The following is a 23,309-nucleotide window of genomic DNA, read 5'->3' as shown; positions in this document are numbered from 1 at the left end:
ATTGGATTGTCAGATATACAGAGAGGAGGAAAGACAGAAAGGAAGGTCTCCCGTTTATTGATTTCACTCCTCAAGTGGCCGCAGTGGCTGGAGCCGCACTGGTCTGAAGCCTGGCGCCTGGAGCTTCTTCCAGGTTTCCTACATGGGTGCAGGATTCCAAGGCTTTTGGGCCATTCTCGAATGCTTTCCCAGGCCACAAACAGGGAGCTGGATGGGAAACAGGCCAGCTGGGATTAGGACTGGCGCCATATGAGATCCCGGTGTGTGCAGGTGAGGACTTTAGCCGGTGAGCTATCATGCCGGGCCCCCAGACCTGATTCTTGTGTGTGTTTGCCAGTACAGGGTCTGGCACAGTCTGTTACCCCAGTGTATGCACATGCTGGTGGTTGCAATTGCTGGCTTAGCTCTGTCTCCAGCCCTGTCTTCTACACAAACCAATGGATGTTGGAACCCAGCCTGATCCTGCCCACCGCACACTCGGCCCTCACACAAACCAGTGAGAGCTGCAGCCTAGTATGAGTGACCCACAATAACGCCCACCAGGCCCGCTCCTTGCCCTGGTGCCCATGCTTGCCAGTAGGAACAGCAAATGGTCCAGTCTGTCTCACATCCCATTCAGCTCTCATACATGTCAGTGGGCATTGAAGTCTAGTTCAACCCAGTCAGCCCCACTATCCAGCCCACACATGTGCTGGCGGCTGCAGCTCTGTCTAGCCATGCCTGCCCCAGTCCTGGTTCTCATGCTCACCAGTGGGAGTGGCAACCTAAGAGGGGGGTGCCCACTATTTCCCTACTGGGCCCACTCCCACTCCAGGATCATGCACTCTCCATTTGGTTCTGCAGTATAACTTGACAGAATTGGAGTTTCCATGTTGTAAGCATGCCATCAGTTTTATTTCCTATTTCATACCAGAGTGCTTTACAGATTGTCTTTGCTTGTAATGGATTTTTCAAAAATATTTTAAGGTCTTAGGCAGAATCACACACATTTACACACAAAGGGAATTGAGATCTCTGTCCCTTGATTGACTCCCCAAATGCCCCAACAGCCAGGCTGGGGCAGGCTGAAACCAGGAGCCTGGAACTCCATCTGATCCCTCCCTGCAGTGTCTCAAAACATGAGCAGGAAGCTTGAATTTAAGCAGAGGAGCCTCAGCTTGAGCCCACGTTCTGAGCAGTGTGTTTGCACATGGCACCACAACACAGACTCGGTGTATAGGTTGTTTGCCTCAATGGGCATTAAATGAAGTTCCTGCCTGTTTGTAAGTGTTTTGAGATCAGGGGCTAGTGTTGCCGTGGGTAAGCCACTGCCGTGACAGCAGCGTCCCGATGGAGGATGGCCTAGAGTTTGAGCCCCTGCATCTATGGAGTTCCTTGCTGCTTGCTTCTGTACAGTTGCAGCTGGACGGGGAGTGAATCAGGGAATGGGGGAGGTCTCTCCGTCTCTCTCTAACTCTGACTTTCAAAATAAATCTTAAGAACTGCTTAGAGCGGGGCCCGGCGGCGTGGCCTAGCGGCTAAAGTCCTTGCCTTGAACGCCCCGGGATCCCATATGGGCGCCGGTTTTAATCCCGGCAGCTCCACTTCCCATCCAGCTCCCTGCTTGTGGCCTGGGAAAGCAGTTGAGGACGGCCCAATGCATTGGGACACTGCACCCGCGTGGGAGACCCGGAAGAGGTTCCAGGTTCCTGGCTTTGGATCGGCGCAGCACCGGCCCGTTGCGGCTCACTTGGGGAGTGAAACATCGGATGGAAGATCTTCCTCTCTGTCTCTCCTCTGTATATCTGCCTTTCCAATAAAAATAAATAAGCCTTTTTCAAAAAAAGGTTCATAATGTAAAATGTGTCAGAACTTTGTATCTGTTTATGGCCCAATAATAATCCATGGCATGAATATATCACATTGTAAAATCTCGTCAAAAGCTGGTTTATGGTTATTTGGCCTGGATAATAATACATGTTACGTGTTTATCGTATTTTCCTATGTGTTCATCAGTTCGTGGACATTTGATGATGTTGTTGTTTCTGACTTTGGATTAGTTGGAATAGTGCTGCTATAAGCAGTCATGGACAGACTTCTTTGCAGGCTTTTAAAAAATGTTGATCAAATTGGTTTCTTTGCAGACTTGTTTAAGTGTAGATAAAACTTATAAGTAAGCCAGCATGAGATATGTTTGTTTCTGGTTGCCTGCCTTTAAGATCTAAGAGTGTCAAAAGTGTTTTGAACTTGTCAAGTATGTGTGTATTGTGAAGTAAGCGTTTGATGGGAGGACAGCAAACCTGGTTGGTAGGCATTGTGATTTTCAAGTTTTGTTTACTTACTTGAAAGGCAGAATTAGAGACAGGAAGGGAGAGAGAGGGAGGGAGAGAGGGAGGGGGATGTCTTTGATCTGCTATTGGCTCCTCTGTGATGGCCACACTGACTGGGCCTGAGGCAGGCTGAACCAGGAGCCCAGAGCTGCATGGCGGGAGAGGACTTGGGCCATCTCCAGCTGCTTTCCCAGTGCTGCCCTGGAAACGGAGCAGCCAGGACCCCAGCTACGTGGGCTGCGGGCATTTAGGTGCTGTTCCGCTTGCTGTGCCACAGGGCAGCCCCCTGACATTTTTTAAAAAAGGTATATGTGTATGTAAATATGTGTATGTCATATGTAGCAAGCCATGTGAAATATTTACTTTTTTTAGTTTATAATAAAAAATTCATGATCAGGTATTTATTTTTACAGATACATATGATTATGTGAGAAAATGGTACCTACAGTCTGACCCACTGCATTTGCATATTAAAAAATCTTTATTGAGAGACAGATACAGAGACGGAGTGCCCATCTTGTTCACTCGCCAAATGCCCACAGTGGCCAGGGCGAGGCCAGGCCAGAGCCCGGAACTGGGAATTCAATCTAGGTTTCCTATGTGAGTGGCAGGGAGCCCACCTTGTTAAGCCGTTACCATTCGTCCATGCATCTGCATTAGCAGAAAGTTGGAATAAGGAGCTTGAAGCTATAGACTATAGGCTTTTTTTTGTTTTAGTAAAAATAGGTACATCTTAAAAAATATTTTTTTCTGGGGCCCAGCACAATAGCATAGTGGCCAAAGTCCTTGCTTTGCACCCACTGGGATTGCATACTGGCGCTGGTTTGTGTCCCAGTTGCACCACTGCTTTTCCAGCTCCCTGCTTGTGGCCAAGGCAAGCAGTCAAAGACAAGCCAAAGCCTTGGGACCCTGCACTCATGTGGGAGACCAAGAAGAGGATCCTGGCTCCTGGCTTTGGATCGGCTCAGCTCTGGCTGTTGTGGGGAGTGAACCAGCAGATGGAAGATCTTCCTGTCTGTCTCTCCTTCTCTCTGTATCTGCCTTTCCAATAAAAATAAAGCAAATGTTAAAATTTTTGTTCCATTATTTTCCCTTCTGAGCCCTGTAAATAATACTTCTAATATTCTGTGTGCCAATTATAATAACTGTTCACTCCTTGGCCCCTTTTTTTATTTGCTCTTAAAATATGTGCGATGCACATTGGGAAGGCAGGTAAGCCGACTGGCTAGGATCTTGTACAAATGAGGACTAGGAGGTGTTAGCTTAGAACCTTGCGAGTTCCAGAATTGCATTTTAGGGTTTTGAATTTCAGTTTTGGTTTTGCTTATTTGAAATGTTTATTTGCTTATGTTCTGAGAGTCAGTGGCTAGAAAATTAGCCATGTAGCTATAGTGTGTGCAAGGGAATTTGCGGGAATTTGGTGTTAACATTTTTCGGTGTTATTTATGCATCTTCTTGGTTTTTGTTGTTGTTGTTACAGACTAGTGATGGTGGTTAGCTCTTTATTTTGGCTGGAATAAATTTGAAAAACCCAGCAAAAGCAAAAACAGAAATTAGGTTATAACTTTCTTCTTTGTCATAAACATGAAGAATTTCAGAAGTCAAATGTAAGTGTTTGTATTAGTGAGAGACCATGGTTTAATATTATATTCTTGATACACAGAAATGGATGCCAAGGATATTTGCACCATCGCACACATTGTACTGATGGCACATGAATTACTTGCTAAGTAGCTGACACGTTCATTGGAGATCACTGAACTGTCCATTTCTGTTTCCTCTTTTCAGTGAAATGTGGAGCAGTTTGGTTTCAGATTGCATTATATTTGGTTAAAATATTGCTCTTTTTGGGCCCGGCACAGTAGCCTAGCGGCTGAAGTGCTTGCATCGTATGTACCAGGATTCCATTATGTGCACCAGCTCTAATCCTGGCAGTCCCACTTCCCATCCAGCTCCCTGCCTGTGGCCTGGGAAAGCAGTCAAGGAAGGCCCAAAGCCTTGGGATCCTGCACCCGAGTGGGAGACCTGGAAGACACCCCTGTCTTCGAATTGACTTAGTGCCGGCCATTGTGGTCGCCCAGGGAGTGAATCGGTGGGCGGAATACCTTTCTTTCTGTCTCTCCTCCTTTCTGTCTGACTTTCCAATAAAAATAAATAAATCTTTTAAAAAATTGCTCTTTTTTAAAAAGATTTTCTTTGTATTTTTAAAAACATTTTATTTGAAATGCTGCTTGCATGTTGATCAGAAGGATGGGGTTAGGGAAAAGTGAATGTGATCCTTTTTTCCAGGTACTCTATTTCTTTTTTTTTTTTAAGATTTATTTATTTTTATTACAAAGATATACAGAGAGGAGGAGAGATAGAGAGGAAGACCCTCCGTCCGATGATTCACTCCCCAAGTGAGTGCAACGGCCAGTGAAGCCAGGAGCCAGGAACTTCCTCCAGGTCTCCCACGAGGGTGCAGGGCCCCAAGGCTTTGGGCCATCCTTGGCTACTTTCCCAGGCCACAAACAGGGAGCAGCAGGGCTGCCAGGATTAGAACCCACTCCCATATGGGATCCTGGCGTGTGCAAGGCAAGGACTTCAGCTGCTAGGCTACTGCGCTGGGCCCATGACCACCTAATATTAACTCTGTCCTGATGTGGCGTACGCTCTGAGTGTTTTTTAAAGATTTATTTATTTTTACTGGAAGGACAGATTTACAGAGAGAAGGAGAAACAGAAAGATCTTCCATCTGCTGATTCACTCCCCAGTGGTCACAGTGGCCAGGGCAGGGCTGATCCGGAGCCAGGAAATTATTTTTAGGTGTCCTGCGTGGGTGCAGGAACCCAGGCACTTGGCCTCTCTTCTGCTGCTTTCCCAGGCCACAGACAGGGAAGTGGATTGGAAGTGGAGCAGCCAGGACTTGGAATAGTATCCATACGTGATGCCACTGCCGCTGGTGTAGGGGGAGGCTTAGCCTGCTTACCGCAGTGCCAGCCCCCCTTGTTTGTTTGTTTGTTTGTTTGTGAGATTTCTGTTTACGCGAAAGGCAGTTACAGAGATAAAGAGAGAGCGATTTTCCATCTTCTGGTTCACTCCCCAAATGGCTGCAATGGCAGGTGGAATCTTCAAAGCCCGCCTCTCCTTCCTGGTCTCCCTCTCAAGTACAGGACCTGAGTTGGGATCATCTTCTGCTGTTGTCCCAGAAATACTGGTAGGGAGCTGGATCAGGCATGGAGCAGCCACTCTCCCCTCCCTCCCTCTCCCTCTCTTCTTTCCTTTCTCTCTCTCTTTCTTTGTCTCTTTCTTTTTTCTCTTTCTCTCCTCCCTTCCTCCCTCCCTCCTTTGTTTGTTTATTTTCATTTTATTTGAAAGGCGGAGTTACACAGATAGAAGCAGACACAGAGAGAATGGATGGGAGGGATCTTTCCTTTGCTGGTTCATTCTCCTAACTGCCTCAGTGACCGAAGCTGAGCCAATCCAAAGCCAGGAGCTGGGAGCCTCTTCTGGGCCTTTCACTTCTGTGCAGGGTCCCCAGTCTTTGGACCCTCCTCTGCTGCTTTCCCAGTCACCTTAGCAGGAAGCTGGATGGGAAGTGGAGCAGCCAGGACTCGAACTGGTGCCTGCATGGACTGCTGATGCCACAGGCACAAGCTCAGCCTACCGTGTCTCAGCACTGACCTCAATTTTACCATTTTATTACTTTCCAGATTAATGTTCCTGAAAGAATAATGTTTATACATTTTTAAACATTTTATTTTTGATGTTGATTATATAGTTGACAAGAATGCATGCCTGATGAGGACCACTGATAAGGGCGGGGAGGGTCAGTGTGTGGGGGAAGGTGGGTGGGACAAATGCTTCTCATTTTCCCTTTCTTCCCTTTTCTCCTGTGTTGGGGGTGTGGAGGCCTGCTCCCAGTGACAGACTGCGGCAGTCCCCGGGGATGTGGGGAATGTCCACTGATGTCATCTTTGAAACCCCAGTGTGGAGAATGTCTCACGGGTCCTGCTTGAGTAGTTGTAATGGTTCTGAGATGCCTGCTGGTTTCGTTGCTCCAAGGCTGAGACAGTCCTTCCAAGGTGCATTGGCTGACAGTGCAGCCAGTGCCTGCTCACCTAAACACTTGCTACCACAGCTTGGCCAGGAGGGTTGTCCCACCTGTTCTGCTCTCCATCTTCTGACATGGCACTCAGTGTCCTCTGCAGGCCCAAATGAGCTGACCGTCATATCCCCCTTATGTACCTGGGCATGCCGTCCACTGCACAGACATCAGCAGTTGAGGAGACCCAGTTCTGCTACATGCATTCCAAGCTCAGATCACAAGTCCTGTGATTCTCCCTGTGGCCAGAGTTGGAATTCTCCAAGAAACCTCACCTGGGATGACCTTACACGTGCCAGCCAATAAAAGGTCTGGTTCATTCTGTCATGCGTATCAGCCTATGCACACACTTGTGGTTTAGTTGCCTGGTCAGTTCTGCCCTCAGCCCCACGTCCCATGCAAGCTAGCAGGTGCTGCGGCCCAGCCCAGCCCAGTGTGCCACAGACCTGGCCCTTGCGTACACCAGCGGGAACTCCAACCTAGCTGGGTGATACCCAATAGCTCTTTTAGGCCTGCCCCCAGCTCCGGTGCCTGTGTGTGCCTGTATGTGCGACTGTCTAGTCTGGTCTGTGCTGTATCCCATTCGAGTTCTTGCGTACACCTATGGGTGTTACAGCTTAGTTCAGTCCACCCCACTCCACCCCACCCCATTTCACCCCAGGACCAGGTCTACATGTATGCAGACAGGGGTTGCCACCTTGTCCAGCCTGGCCTGCTCTCAGCCCTGGCTCTCATACACACTAGCAGGAACTGTAGCACAGTAGAGCAGTGCCCTCAATTTCCCTGTCCCGGATCTTGCTCTTTCCAAGGAGTCTGCACTTCAGTCTGACACGACTTGTGCACTGTCCTGGCAGTTGCTAGCAGATGCTGTGGCAAAGTCCGACCAGATGGCATTCATCCTGGCCCTTGCATGCCTGGCCTAGCCCGGCCTAGCCTGGCCCAGTCCGGCCCTCCCCCAAACCCAGCTCACATGCAGGCCAAAGGTTTTTGCAGCTCTGCCCAGCCTGGTCTTCCCCCAATCTCAGCTTTTATGCTCAGCAGTGGAAGGTTGTTGCAGCCCTGCCCAGCCCTATCTTCCCCCAGTCCCAGCTCTCATGCTCACCAGTGGGAGCAGCGACTCAGCAGGGCAGCTCCCACAGCACCCCTTTTGGGTTCATTCCCAGCCCCGGGTCTTGCGTGTAGCAGTGGGTGCTGCAGTCCAGTCTGGCATGGCTCGTTTTGGCTCGGCTTTTATCTGTGGGCACTGTAGCCTGACCCCAGCCAGCCTGCCTTCAGTCCCAGCTTATGTGGAGGGATGCTTGCTTACCTCAAGTGCAGTAGCCTGATCAGGGGCTCCTCAGAAGTCACTCCTCACCTGTTCCATTCCCGCATATCCCCTTGCCTGAGCACTCCACAGCCCCTAATGCCCGCAAGCGCAAGGCTCCAGAGCCTGAGCTTCCGGTGGTGTGGTGTGCTGGCCTGAGCCACAGCCGGACTGCTCAGGGGCTCCACACACTCGCCTGCGGGTCCCCAGTCTCCAGGCCCTGTCTGCCAGCATGCTGGTGTCTGCCCCCACACATCTTAGAAAAAGTACACACACGGGTTCGGCAGCGTGGCCTAGTGGCTAAGGTCCTCGCCTTAATCCCATATGGCCGCTGGTTCTAATCCCGGCTGCTCCACTTCCTCTCTGTCTCTCCTCCTCTCAGTATATCTGACTTTGTAATAAAAATAAAATAAATCTTTAAAAAAAAATACACACACACACCTCGCCTGGGTCTAAGAATGGCATGTTAGTTAATGTGAGATTATTTTATTCTTAAATCATTTTTTCTTTGCTTTTTGTTAAACTAAAATCTTTTTAAATTTTAGGGGGAAAAAAATAGTGGCTTTGATGTCCTCTACCATAATATGAAACATGGACAGATATCGACAAAAGAACTAGCAGATTTTGTAAGAGAAAGGTATGTATTTTTAATAAGTAAATTCTTTGGCAATTTATTTTCAATTAAGATTATGGAGATAATTGAGATGATTTTAGTTGCTTTTGAAATAACACACACTTAAAAATTATGACCATTTTAAAGTAATGTACTTTCACCATTTGCACACTTGAGAGCTGTATAGTGATTCTTAAGTGGCATTGTTTTTTTAAGATTTGAAAGTCAGAGATGCAGAGAGAGGGACGGAGGGGGAGACAGAGAGAGTCTCCTCTCGCCATTGGTTTGCGCTCCAGCTGGCTGCGGGGCAGGGCTGAGCCAATCTGCAGTCAGGAGCCAGGGGCTGGCTAGCAGGGGTCCTCACACTTGGGTGGTCCTCGGTTGCTTTTTCCAGACTGTCAGCAGGATCTGCAGCAGAACAGCTGGGACGTGAACTTGGGATGCTCGTGTGGCAGGAGATGGCTTCACTTGCCCCACCGTAATGCTGGCCTCAAAGTTGCGTTGTTAAACCTGTGGTTTACAAATTACTGCCTGAAAACGTGTTTTTTTGACTGGTTGCATTAGCAAGGTGCTAGAATGTAAAAATGAATGTTTCAGCATATTATTTCTGTAAACATGTTAAAAATAATTTGAATAATTTATGTATTACGATAACTCATTTAATAAGTCATACATGTATATTTATAAAATCCTGTAAATTTATAAAAGGTTATCTTTAAGAGTGCTACAATTTAATATTTACTTATTTTTTTAAAGATGAGTTTTTGTGCTGGAAAGGCAGAATTACAGTGAGAGGGAGAGGTGGAGAGAACGGAGGAGCAGGTCTCTCAAACATTGGTTCACTCCCCAAGTGGTGAGAACGGCCAGGCGGGGCCCAGGAACGTCTTTCGGTTGCCCCTGTGGGGCAGAGGCCCCAGGGCTTGGACCAGCTTTCTTAGGTGCATTAAACAAGGAGCTGGGCCAGAATTTCAGCCAGTGGGATTTAAATCAATGACTGTATGAGATGCTAGCATCACAGGCAGTGGGTATACAGTCTGGCTCAGAATTTAATATTTAAAACTTAAAAGTCAGTGTAATTTATGATTCACAGTCAAGAGGATTGCAAAGATGCTATTGATCTTTATTTTGTAACTGGCTCCACTTGCCAGTTTTCTATATGAATACATCCACATTGTTGCCTTAATAATATGGGGATATTTTATCTTTAAATACATTCCAACAATATTTATCATACCCTGTGAGCCGTATGCCAGGCACTTGTCTAGATTTGGGAATATAATAGTGTAAGGACATAGCTGTTGTCCTTCACGGAGTTTACAGACAAACAGAAATTGGGGAAAAACTGATGTCCCCTAAGACTGATCCTCTTGTGTGTTTCACCCTCTGCGTCGGGTGGGAGGGGCCCAGAAGGTCTCTCCCTTTGGTGTCGACCCTCGCTGCAGTGAAGAGGGGCTCCAGCCTCGTCTTCTGCTTCACCCCTTGCACAGCACTCCCCTCTCCGCTATCACTGTTAGATCTTTTAGCCTGTCTCAGTCACTGTGGGAAGGCAGGGTTCCTGCAGCACTCCTTCCTTGCCCAGCATCCAGCATTTCCTGATTTTGGGGTCCGTGAGATGACCCCCGCTTTCATTCTCTGTTCCTCGCTTTATTTCTCTGGACAGGACTCATATCCTCCTGGTGTGAGTCTTATTTTGTTTATCTGTCTCTTCTAACGAACATAAAGCCCAGGATGACGGAAAATGTTTTGATCCTTTTGCTTTAGATTTTACTTTTTTGCTTTGTCTCTTGCACTTGGCATTTAGAAGGCTTTCAGTGAAGGTTGATCTCATGCCAACTCCCGAATCTCCAAGTTCCGTTTATAGATGAGAAAATTGGGTCTCTGAAAAGGTACAGCGAGTGATTCAGGCTCTTTTCCTTACATTCCTTCTTTCTTTCTCTTTTTTCCTTTTCAGTTCTTATTTTAAAAATTATTTGCGAGGAAGAAAGTCTCTCTCTCTCTCTCTCTCTCTCTCTCACACACACACACACACACACACTGACGCACACGGCGGTGGTGATGGGGGTGGGCGAGAGAAGAGAGAGAAATGCCTTCCATCTCCTGATTGGCTCCCCGGCTGGCCCAGGCTGAAGGCAGTAGCCTGAGGCTCCATCCAGACCTCCCACAAGGGTGTTAGTAGCCCATGGCTTGAGTCATCTCCTGCTGCTTTCCCAGGTACAATAGCAAGGATCTGGATTGGAAACGGAGCAGGCAGGGACTAGCTGGTATTCATATTCAGGCAGCTTAATCCAGTATACTACCCTGCACATCCATCATTTACATTAAAAAAATATTTTTATTGGGGCTGGCATCGTGACCTAACAGGTTAAGCACCCTTATGGGATGCTGGTGCCATAGGCGGAGCCTAGCCCCTACACTGTGGTACTGAGCCCCGTTTCCACTGCTTACACCTTTTCTTTCTTTATCTTGACACTTATGCTGGCTAATACCACCAGGGTTAATGCTGACTAGAAATGGTGATACTAGATTCATTGGTCTTGTTTCCAGTCTTATATTTTACCCTTAAATATAAAATATTTGTTCTGATTTTTAAAACTTATTTTAAAAAATAAAATTTATTTGAAAGACCAAGACATAGAGAAGCATAAATAGATACAGTGATGTTCCATACACTGGATGACTCTCCAAAAACCCATAGGAGCCAAACCCAGGAACTCAGTCTGTGTCTGCTACTTGGCTGTCTTGGTTGCTTTCTTTATATTTATTTCTTTGAAAGATAAAGTCTTCCATCTGATGCTTCATTCCCTAAGTGACTGCAATGGCCAGAACTGGCCTGGCCCCAAACCAGGAGCTTTTTCAAAGTCTCCCACCTGGGTACAGGGGCCCATATACGCTGTCTTCCCAGGTCATTCAGGAAGCTAGATCAGAAGAGACTCCACTTGCTAGGACTCAAACGGGCACCCATGTGAGATGCTGGCACCAAAGGTGGAGGCTTAAACTACTACACCACAGGGCTGGCTTCTACCCTTTTAAAGTATACAACTCCTTTTTTTTTTTTCTTTTAATATTTATGACAAGGTTGAGGAGGTTACAGACCCATGTGAGCCTCCAATTCCAATTAGGATGGCGGGGAAGGTAGGTGGGATAAATGTTTGAGATTTCTGTCCTGTTGCCAAGATTGGGAGAAAGTGTTTGCTATTACTCTACATTAGTGCCAGGGAAGAGAGACAGTCATTTGAACATTGAGGCCCTGTTTGGGGGAAGAATGTTCCAAGGATGTTACTTGAGTGATCTTTTTTTTAAGATTTATTTATTTTTATTGGGAAGTCAGATATACTGAGGGGAAAGACAGAGAGGAAGATCTTCCGTTTGATGATTCACTGCTTAAGTGATCGCAGTGGCTGGAGCTGAGCTGATCTGAAGCCAGGAGCCAGGAGCTTCTTTCGGGCCTTCCACGAGGGTGCAGGGTCCCAAAGCTTTGGTCCGTCCTTGACTGCTTTCCCAGGCCATAAGCAGGGAGCTGGATGGGAAGTGGAGCTGCCAGGATGCAAACTGGTGCCTATATGGGATCCTGTGGCGTGCAAGGCGAGGACCTTAGCTGCTAGGCCATGGCACTGAGCCTGAGTGATCTTGATTGCTTGGAGAGACACTCTAAATCCTTAGGCTGTTGGTGTGTACCTCAGTGTGTCACAGACCTAGGTGTTGTTGCAGAGCCTGGCCCGGAGTGTCTTCAGCCTTTTCCTTTTTGAAGTCTTCTGTTGGCTTACATGAGGTGACTGTCTTGTCTTTCTTGTGTTCATCTAGATATGCTCTCCATTCTTGCATGAGGGTTACTAGCAACTGAGGTGGCCCAGACGTGCAACGTGGGCTCCAGGATCGGAGCACAGGTCTGTGTGATTTTTCCCTGAGGTTGGAGATCAAACGCATGATCTACTTGGGGAGTCGCTGAGACACCTCACGTGGGAATTCAGACCTTGCTCTGGTGTGGGTTTGCTCCCTGCACCAGTCAATATTTACCTGTGGATGCAGCTGCCTGGTCTTTCCCAGCCCCGGAAAGCTGTGCCACATGCTTGCCCCTATTGTTGGTTTGTCCCTACTATTTTTGGAAGTTATGGAATTTTCCTTCTCGGGTACTTTTTGGCAAAGATGTCTGTCTTGTTTGTTTTATTTTCTGTTTTACGAGTGGATCATGAATTTGGTCAAATACTTTTCTTGTATTGTCAAGGTGATAGGCTTTTAATGTAAATTATATTGAAATTTGAGTGTTAAACTAACTTCTCATTCTTTTTCGCTGCTACTGTCTTACTGTAAATCTTTACATGTGTGTATGTGAGATTGGGTCACTGTTGTATTTGTGTGGAAGGTTCTGGTCTTGGCCTTATGTGCTTCACGGACTTTACTAGCTCTCTGGCCTTGAAGTTGTCTATTTTTTTTTTAAGTTTATTTACTTTTTATTGGAAAGGCAGATATACAGAGAGGAATGAAAGAGAGAAGAGAGGAAGATCTTCTTTCTGCTGATTCACTCCCCAACTGGTTGTTATGGCTGGAGCTGAGCTGATTTGAAGCCAGGAGCCAGGAGCCTCTTCCAGGAGCCAGGAGCCTCCTCCAGGTCTCCCACGCAGGTGCAGGGTCCCAAGGCTCTGGGCCGTCCTCCACTGCTTTCCGGGCCACAAGCAGGGAGCTGGGTGGGGAGCGGGGCTGCAGGGACAGAAACTGGGACTCCTGTGGGATCCCGACGGATTGAGTTGTGTTCTGCAGTTCTTTTAATGATGTTTAAAAGAGATCTCAAACTTGTTTTATGATTATCAGCTTTTTTGCCCTGACATATTCACCTAAGTCTGTACATTTCTTAAGTATAACTTTTGATATATTCTGTCAGTTTTAAGAAGGAAGGTTTTCGTTATGTTTTGTTGAGTGTATTTTAGATGGTGCTTTGCTCTCTTGCCCAGGTGGGTATTTAGATGTTTGTTTCTCAAACATGTTGATGGCAGGATTTTGCTGTTGCGATCTCAAGCTTAATTGCATTGTGATCAGAGCATACTCTCCGTAATTTAACTCTTGTGAAATGTGTTGATGCTTGGTGTAGTGGCCTTGCAGAAATTTTGATTTGTGTATCTGAAAAGACAGTATTTTGCAGTTCTTGTATATAGGGTTCTATAGATGAGGGAAGTTTGTTGACTTCTGTCTAACTGCAATATATCCTTACTTTTATTTTTATTTATTTATTTATTTATTTATTTATTTATTTTTAAAGATTTATTTTATTTCCACTAAAAAGTCAGATATACTGAGAGGAGGAGAGACAGAGAGGAAGTGGAGCTGCCAGGATTAGAACCAGCAACCATATGGGATCAAGGCGAGGACCTTAGCCACTAGGCCACGCTGCCAAGCCCAATATATCCTTACTTTTAAAAAATTCTGTTTACTTTAGCAATGGAGAGAATTTCATTTAAACACTCATTTTGATTGTCATTTTATTTATCTGATTCTAACTTTGTGTTACCTAGTTGGAGCCAGGTTAGTAGCTAGGTACTAGTTTGGAGCTGTTACGTTTGCCATCCGAGTTGAGTTTCCTTTTCTATCTCCAGCAGTGTTGTTGCTGTGGCTCTGCTTTGTTGGTGTTGTAGCCTCAGCCCTCACTGTGTCCTGGAGGTTTAGATAGAGTGTTGTTTTTTTTTTTTTTTTAAGATTTATTTATTGATTTTATTGGAAAGTCAGATATTACAGAGAGGAGGAGAGACAGAGAGGAAGATCTTCCATTCGATGATTCACTCCTCAAGTGGCAACAATGGCCGGAGCTGAGCTGATCTGAAGCTGGGAGCCAGGAGCCTCTTTTGGGTCTCCCACATGGGTGCAGGGTCCCAAGGCTTTGGGCCGTCCTCGACTGCTTTCCCAGGCCACAAGCAGGGAGCTGGATGGGAAATGGGGCCACCGGGATTGGAACTGTTGCTCATATGGGATCCTGGTGCATGCAAGGCGAGGACTTAAGATGCTAGGCTACCTCTCTGGGTCCTCCCCACATATCTTAAAAAATAGTAATCATAATAACCTGGCATACTGGCAGAGTAAATACAGATTTGGCATTAACCAGGCCCAGGATGCTGTCCAGCTATGGGCTGCTTTTTCCCAGCAGTGTAGCACTTGCCTGGGTACACGGGACCTGGGCAGTTGCCTACCACGGGGGTTAGTTTGTTCTTCTCTGTTTTTTTCTCTTTCATTCTTCATTTTGGCTGTGGAATGACACTGAGATCCTTTTGCCGTGTAATGCCCCAAATGTTTATAGCCGTCAGGGCTGGACTCAGGCCAGTCCCCAAACCAGGAGCTCCAGCTAGCTCTCCCGAGTGGGTGGAAGGAACTAAAGTTCTGCTTTGGTTCATCTGCTGACCTCCAGTTGCACTAACAGGAAGTTGAATCAGAAGCAGAGAATAGTTGGGACTTGACCCAGCACTCCAATGTGCAGAATAAAAAATTCTGTTTTGGGGCCCTTACACAGTGGCTCAAGTGATTAACTCCTCGTCTTGCATGTGCCGAGATCCCATATAGGTGCCTGTTTGTGTCCTGGCTGTTCCACTTCCCATCCATCTTCCTACTGGTGGCCTGAGGATGGCCCAAAGTCTTGGGTCCCTGCACCTGCATGGGAGACCTGGAAGATGCCCCTGGCTCCTAGTTTTTCATTGGCTAAGCTTTGGCTTCTGCAGCCATGTTTGGAATGAACCAGCAGATGGAAGATCTTTCTGTCTCTCCTTCTCTCTGTAAATGTGCTTCTCCAATAAAAATAAATAAAAACAAAAGCAGAAAGAAGCCCAGTTCTGTTTTTGGAGTGGAGCTGTAGTGCAGCAGGTTAAGCTGGCACCTGTGGTCCTGACGTTACATAGGGTACCGCTTCAGGTCTGGCTGCCCCACTTCCGATCCACCGCCATCTCATGGCTGGGGAAAGCAGCTAGGATGGCTTGCGTGCTTGGGCCCCTGCGCCCGCATGGGGGACCTCGGAGAAGCTCCTGCATTTGGAGCAGTGCAGCTCAGGCCGTTGTGGCCATCTGGGGATGAGGCTGCAGATAGAGGATCTTTCTCATGCGACTCTCCCTGTCCCTGCCTGTGACTCTGCCCTTCAGATAAGTAAGCGAGTATTACAAAATTCAAGTTGTATTTTCTTCTGTTAGCTCACAAGAATACTTTGTCTATTGTTGTGTGTGATTATTTCAGAGATGTTAGCATCCTTTCTGGGTCTCCTAAGCATCTGCACATAGACACTTGACCCTCTTCCCGGAAATGTGCCAGCTTTGGGAAGCCACCCCGACATACGTGCCACGTGTGCGCATGTACGCTTCACTGCTGCTGCGGAAATACATTTTCTTATTTTTCAAATATTCTTATTTTGGAAACATGAATTTATATGCTGTTTTGTACATATATTTAACTTTTCTGAAAAGTTTTGAATTTAGTCTAGAAATAGAGAAACATTTAAGAGCTCTGTTTAAGTCAACAGTAATTGAGTTTCAGCCATTCTAGTGTCTTCCCAATTTGTCTAAACCAAGTCCTGGCATCAAATGAGCATGGTTTTAGAATTTTTATATGTATTTTGAAATTGCTAAGGCCTTACAATAATCATAATATTATTCAACTATCAAAATTGATCATTTAAAATATTTTCTAGTGTATATTTTGATTAACCTAGGTAAGATATGTCTCATTCTGTATTACTGATTTTATGTAGTTATTGTTTTAGTTTGTTAGCTGTTTCTCTGATTTTCTATCTTGAATTGTTTTTCTTCTGCTTTAAAAATATTTTGGTCTTGGCACCATAACCTGGTGGCTAAATCCTTACTTTGTATCCACTGGGATCCCATATGGATGCCAGTATGTGTCCTGGCTGCTCCACTTCCCATCAGCTCCCTGTCTGTGGCCTGGGAAGACAGTGGAGGACAACCCAGTGCCTTGGGACCTTGCACTCACATGGAAAGCCTGAAGGAAACTCCTGGCTCCTGGCTTCAAATTGGTTCAGCTCTGGCCATTGCAGCCACTTGGGGGGTGGATCAACAGAAGGAAGATCTTTCTGTCTCTTTTGTCTGTAGTTCTGCCTTTCCAATAAAATAAATTGAATAGTCCATTTCCTTTAAAATGCAAACAAAACCAAAAAACATTATTAATAATTGATGTGGATTTGCTGTTTTGATAAATTCTCAATTTTTGTTTTTCTGATTATATCTTTAACTTCATTTGGAAGCTCCTTTTACCATGGATAATTTTAAACATATACAGAAGTTACATAAAGTTACAAATGTACTGTTGTGAACTTCCATGGAAGAATTACCCATGCACCCCCCTCAGCTGCTCTGCTGCGCAGCCCTGGTCACCTGACCTTGGCAGTGCCCTCCATCCCCCAGGTGGCCTGGTGAAGAAACTCGGGAAGGAGGCAGAGATCAGTGCAGACATGTCTGTCACACAGACGTCAAGGGTGGTAACTGGAATTTGTCCACAGCTAGTGAAGAAAGCATTGAAGTTGTCATTGAAAACAGCCTTCTAGCAAAGTTATTTCAAAGCAAATAATAATAATAATAATAATAATAATTATTATTATTACCCAACTTCAACCATTATCAGATCATCTGTTTTTTTCTGTCCCATGCCATTCCTGCTGAATTATTAAACCAGTATCAGATACGGAAACGTTAAGTTTTATCTGTTAGCTATAATCAGTGAGGATAGCGCAGGAAGTGGATGGAAAAATGAATTAGAAGGTTATTTTGTTGCAGAAAATTGAGATACATATTTTCTTTCTTTTTTTTTTTTTTGTTAAGATTTATTCATTTTATTACAGCCAGATATACAGAGAGGAGGAGAGACAGAGAGGAAGATCTTCCGTCCAATGATTCACTCCCCAAGTGAGCTGCAACGGCTGGTGCTGCGCTGATCTGAAGCCAGGAACCTGGAACCTCTTCCGGGTCTCCCATGCGGGTGCAGTGTCCCAATGCATTGGGCCGTCCTCAACTGCTTTCCCAGGCCACAAGCAGGGAGCTGGATGGGAAGTGGAGCTGCAGGGATTAGAACCGGCGCCCATATGGGATCCCGGGGCATTCAAGGTGAGGACTTTAGCCGCTAGGCCACGCCGCCGGGTCCAAGATACATATTTTTTTTTCATAACACATTCCCATGAGCTCTTTGAAGACCCTGTGTGATAAAAACTGTAAAAACAAGTACGGAATCCAGTGTTGTGACCAAGCCAGATAAACTACTGCATGGGGTGCCAGCATTCCGTACTGCAGTACCAGTTTGTGCCCTGGCTGCACTGCTTCTGACCCAGCTGATAGCTGATGTGATGTGCCCAGGAAGGCAGTGGATGGCCCATGTGTTTGTCCCTTGCCACCCACATGGGAGACCCAGATGGAGTTCCAGGACCCGGCCTTGGTCTGGCTCTGCTTTGAGGGAGACCACTGGATGGGTGATCTTCTGGTCTCTCCTTCTGTCACTCTTTCAAATAAATTAGTAAATAAGTACATAAATATATGTGAGCTTAAAAATATAACCACAGTCATCCTGTTTAAGCGTTGCGTTCTTTAATATCACCAAATACGTGGTTGGTGCTCAGTTACCCTCTTGTCAGGCACACAGCGCCAACACTCAGACACTGATTTCTCATAGTCAGTATTCGGGCGTGATTTCCGTAGTAAGTCTTTTAATGTATAGTTCCTTTCTCTACTTTTTTATTTGTTTGATGTTGTTGTTCTTAAGGAAGCCAGATTATTTGGTCTACACAGCATCCTACACCCTGCAGAATACAAGTTTTATATCCGTAGTTTTAACATTTTTCTTTGCCTATGTATTCCCTGTTGTCATTTATACCTAGCAGCTTGATGAAATTCCATGCGTTGTTTTGAAAGACTGCTTCAAGGAGTTGCTTGTACTTCTAGTAATGTCTGTTTTACAAAATCCGTGGTTGTTGATGGTCATCATCCACTACTTATTTCGCATTTTTACTGGGTAAGGAATTCTGATTGGTAGATTGTTTTCTTAAACAGATTCTTTGAGTTTCATCCCGGGATCTTTCCCTGACATGTTAGAAGCCTGACTGTGGTTAGGATCTTTAGTTGAGATGTTAGAAGCCTGACTGTGGTTAGGATCTTTAGTTGAGATGTTAGAAGCCTGACTGTGGTTAGGATCTTTAACTGGGGTGTTAGAAGCCTGGCTGTGGTTAGGATCTTTAACTGGGGTGTTAGAAGCCTGACTGTGGTTAGGATCTTTAACTGGGGTGTTAGAAGCCTGGCTGTGGTTACTTTGAAGGTAGCGTTGCTTGAAGGAAGGGTTTGGCTCTTCGGAGACTTCCTTTTTTTTTTTTTTTTTCTTGAAAGATTTATTTATTTATTTTTGAAAATTTATTTATTTTTATTGCAAAGTCAGATATATAATATACAGAGAGAAGGAGAGACAGAGGAAGATCGTCTGTCCGATGATTCATTCCCCAAGTGGCTGCAATGGCTAGTACTGTGCTGATCTGAAACCAGGAACTAGGAGCTCCTCCAGGTCTCCCACATGGGTACAGGGTCCCAAGGCTTTGGGGCATTCTCTACGGCTTTCCCAGGCCACAAGCAGGGAGCTGGATGGGAAGTGGAACCGCTGGGATTAGAACCTGTGCCCCTATGGGATCCTGGCGTGTTCAAGGCGAGGACTGTAGCCGCCAGGCCACGGCGCCAGGCCGAGACTTCCGTTTTTGATTGTTTTGTATTTTACTGTGTTTTGACGAGGTAGTAGATTTCCTTCCTTCCCTCCCATCCTGCTTTCCTTCTTCCCTTTTTCCCTCTCTCCTTCCTTCCTTCCTTCCTTTGGTTTAGAGGGGAGCTGGATTGGAAGTGGAATAGCAGGGACTCCAACTGGCGTCCGCGTGGCATGCTGGTATTGCAGACAGTGTTTTTTTTTTTTTTTTAAATTTATTTTATTTTTATTACAAAGTCAGATATACTGAGAGGAGGAGAGATAGAGAGGAAGTGGAACTGCTGGGATTAGAACCAGCAGCCATATGGGATCAAGGCGAGGACCTTAGCCACTAGGCCACGCTGCCGAGCCCCGCAGACAGTGTTTTAACATGCTCTGCCATGACACTGATCCCTGTTATTTCTTTAAGAATAGTTATTTCGGGCCTCGAGTGGGAGCCTAGCAGCTTAAGTCCTTGCTTTGCATGTGCCAGGATCCCATATGGGTGTCAGTTCTAATCCTGGCAGTCCTGCTCCATCCAACTCCCTGCTTGTGGCCTGGGAAAGCAACCGAGGACTGCCCAAAGCCTTGCGACCTTGCACCTGCTTGGGAGACCTGGAACAGGCTCTGAGCTCCCGACTTCAGATCGGCTCAGCTCCAGCCACGACGGCCGGTTCGGGAGTCAGTCATCAGACGGAAGATCCTCCTCTCTGTCTCTTCTCCTCTCTGTATCTGATTTTCCAATAAAAATAAAATCTTTAAAAAAATAGTTCTTTCTCTGTTCATTATAGGCTTTTCAACTTTATCCTTCATAACATTTTCCTGTGTTTCACTCTTGTCTTTACTCTGGAATAGGTTATTGTTATCTGTCTTCTAGTTAACTGATGCTCACTGTAATGTGTAAAATCTTTCATTAAATCCCTATTCATTGGAATGTTAATTATAGTAGTAATTTTTCAGACCCATAATTTATATATTTTTAAAGATTTGATGTTTTTTTCCCATTCCTTATAAGTAATTTCTACCTCTTCACTGAAATTCATATCTATCATGTATGGCCATGAACATGCTAGTATGATTTGATTAGGTTAATATTTGGAATCTTGCTAATTGGTATGTGCTAGTTTTTCATGTTGTCTTCTTTGTGTGCCTAACCGTTTTGTGAGTGCATCTAGCATGTCCAAACAGGATGCAATGTGAAGATTTGAAAAGGTTGTGTTTACGTTCCTGGTGCTTGCCTCGCAGAGTTCATGCTTACCTGTGGGGTGTTTTCTTTTGGGGCTTGGTTGCACCGAGATGGAATTTCCCATGTTTCCCACCGTAGCACTTGTATTTGTCCCCTTCCCTCGGAGACTAGATGTGCCCAAGGGAAGCTCTTCACTTATCTGATTCTCCAGAGGGCTTCTCCTGGATCTTGGCCTACTGATGTGTAACTGCCTTAGTAGTTCTCTGATGTTTGCTTGCTTGCCTGCATTCTCTCTTCTCTCTTCTCTCTCTCTGTCTCTGTCTTTCTCTGAAAGATTTATTTATTTGAAAGGCTTACATAGAGGACTTCCCCCTGCTGGTTGACTTTGTATAGGCTGCAGGGACTGGGCTGGGCCAGGGGGGAGCCAGGGGCTTTTGCAGGGGCCCAAGGGCTGAGGTTGTCTTTGCCGCTTTGCTAGGTGCATTAGCAGAGAACTGGATTGCAAGTGGAGCAGCAGGGACTGGAAGTGGTAGCCGTGTGAGGTGCCTGTGGCACAGGCGGGAGCTTCACTTGTTATGCTTCAATGCTGGTCCCACTCTGATGTTTTTCAATTAGACAACTTTCTGTCTTCTTGCCACTCCATGTTTCTCTAATTTTTCTCATTGGGAGGTTTTTGTATTATAATCATGTTCACTTCTGGGAATTGAGCCATTTTTCTTGCTAGTCTTAACTGTTGATATTAGTATTTCTTTGTGAATTCAGCAAGTGTGATAATCAAAGCAGTACTCTTGGGCCCGGCACGGTGGCCTAGCAGCTGAAGTCCTCGGTTTGAACGCATCAGGATCCCATTTGTGCGCTGGGTCTAATCCTGGCAACTGCACTTCCCATCCAGCTCCCTGCTTGTGGCCTGGGAAAGCAGTCCAGGATGGCCCAAAGCCATGGGACCCTGCACCCGCATGGGAGACCTGCAGGATGCCCCTGGCCTCTCACTTTTGATTGGCTAAGCTTTGGCTGCTGCAGCCATGTTTGGATTGAACCTGCAGATGGAAAATCTTTCTGTCTCTCCTTCTCTGTGTGCATCTGACTTTGCAATAAAAAATAAATAAATCTTAGAAAATCTATACTCTTATAGATGGTATTATCTTAAAAATACAGAAAAGAGAGCTTGTGTTGACATAGCAGGTTGGCCCACTGCTTGTTGGAGTGATGTTCCGTACCTGAGTGCTGGTTTGAGGCCTGACTGCTCTGCTCCCACACAGCAATGCTGGTGTGCCTGCGAAGGCAGCCAAGGTGGCTCTGGGCGCCTGGCCCTGCCTCCCACGGGGCAAGCCTGGCTGGAGATCCTGACTCATGGCTGTGACCAGCCCACACGTGACTGTTGTGCCCATTTGGAAAGTGAACCAGTGCTGAAAGATCTCTCTCCCTCTCCTTACCCCCTAGACGCTGCCTTTCCAATAAATCTTTACAATGAATACAGAAAAGTCTTAAGGGGCAGAAATAAACCAAGCTGTTGTCAGTGAGAGGTGATTTACACCTCTACAAATAGTTACTATTTGACAGTTTAGATATTAAACTGTGATTTGATGCAAGAACATTGAATAGATTTGGAATTCAGACATTAGAAACAAAAAATTAGTTGAACCTAAGTAAATTGAAGGAAAGTGATGGTTGTAGGATGTTCATTGTTAAGGGTAACATGTAATGTGAATATAGGGTTATTATGGGAAAGGTGAAACTATACTTTTGTAATGCTAAGAAGGCCATTATTTTGTATTTATAGGATTTGTGTCTACAGGATAATTTGTACTTCCCACCCCACCATAATCATGTTTTTAGTGGGTTATTTTTATTATTTATTTAAAAATGTTTTGGTGTGTTGGTTTTAGAGCTTGAAATCCTTCATGCTAAATAGTAACTATATAAAAACAGTTTTCTAGTCTGAAGTATTTAAGACTTGCTGATGAATCCTATTCAGTTTTGTGTGAATGACTGTCCAGTGTTGACGAATAATAAAACTGTGTTATACAACAGAGAAGTATTAATAAATATAAGTGATTGATCATTTAGATCATTTATAGAGTAAAAGAGAGAATTGAAGAAATAGTGCTTTTCTACTGTTAGTGCTAAAAGGCAAAAATGAGGTCCAGTTTTATTAAAATTTTATAATGATGGAATTTAAACCAGAGTAGGTTTTTTTTTTTTTAACATAGTTGCCCACAGAAAGCATTGAGAGGCCAGCAATGTACTTGCTTATTTTTAGCACTTAATTTGAGGTGTCTTTTTGTTTCTGTGTAGTAAGCTCTATCTTGATGAATTTACTGTGTTTTGCTTTCTAAGCAAGAGATATTATAACGTGGAATTTGATTTAACAGAGCCACAATAGAAGAAGCATACTCCAGGTCAATGACAAAACTAGCAAAGTCTGCGAGCAATTATTCACAACTTGGGTGAGTTAATTTCTTCTTTTTCAGCGTTCGTGTAGGTGAAGTTCTTGAGCAATTAGATTCCTACTAAGGCTGTGATAATTCGTAAATATGGTGATGTATAGTTCTAGGTTATTTAATCATGGGAATGAGTTCTGAGAACTTTGTCGATCGGTGATTTTTTTTTTTACTGTGCAGACATAATGGAATGTACTTAAACTAAGATGGCTGTGACTTGACCAAGTGATAGAATGTTTTGAGATCACTGCAGTATATGGGATCCATAGTTGACTGAAAGGTTGTGTGACTCATGGCTTTTATGTGCCTATCTTTCTGCCTTAAATGAATGTATTCTTTTTAAAAAAATATTTATTTTATTTTTACTGGAAAATCAGATACAGAGAGGAGAAGAGACAGAAAGATCTTTCGTCTGCTGTTTGACTCCATAGGTGGCCCCAACGGCCAGAGTTGAGCTGATCCAAGCTAGGAGCTTCTTCCAGGTCCCAAGGCTTGGAGCTGTCCTCAACTGGATGGGAAGTGGGGTTGCTGGGATTAGAACTGGCGCCCATATGGGATCTTGGCATGTACAAGGCGAGGAATTTAGCTACTAGCCTACCGCACTGGGCCCATGAATATATTCTTATGATCAGAAGTGTAACTGGATTTTCTGGATCAAACATTTCTTTCCTGTTTAGTAAACTGGAAAGT

The 23,309-nt window shown here is 45.2% G+C and overlaps 1 protein-coding gene across 1 annotated transcript in view; it reads left to right on the top strand.

Annotated features, from left to right (window-relative positions):
- Positions 1–23,309, top strand: part of FCHO2 (FCH and mu domain containing endocytic adaptor 2) — a 100,398-nt gene that overhangs the window by 8,531 nt on the left and 68,558 nt on the right. Inside the window, exons 2-3 of the mRNA XM_058656411.1 lie at positions 8,242–8,333; positions 22,551–22,625. Of these exons, the coding sequence (XP_058512394.1) occupies positions 8,242–8,333; positions 22,551–22,625 (167 nt within the window). The remainder of the gene's footprint in view (positions 1–8,241; positions 8,334–22,550; positions 22,626–23,309) is intronic.

Source organism: Ochotona princeps, chromosome 28 (assembly GCF_030435755.1).
Source record: "Ochotona princeps isolate mOchPri1 chromosome 28, mOchPri1.hap1, whole genome shotgun sequence".
In the NCBI taxonomy this organism is placed as follows: domain Eukaryota; kingdom Metazoa; phylum Chordata; class Mammalia; order Lagomorpha; family Ochotonidae; genus Ochotona; species Ochotona princeps.
This window is presented reverse-complemented; position numbering and strand designations above follow the sequence as displayed.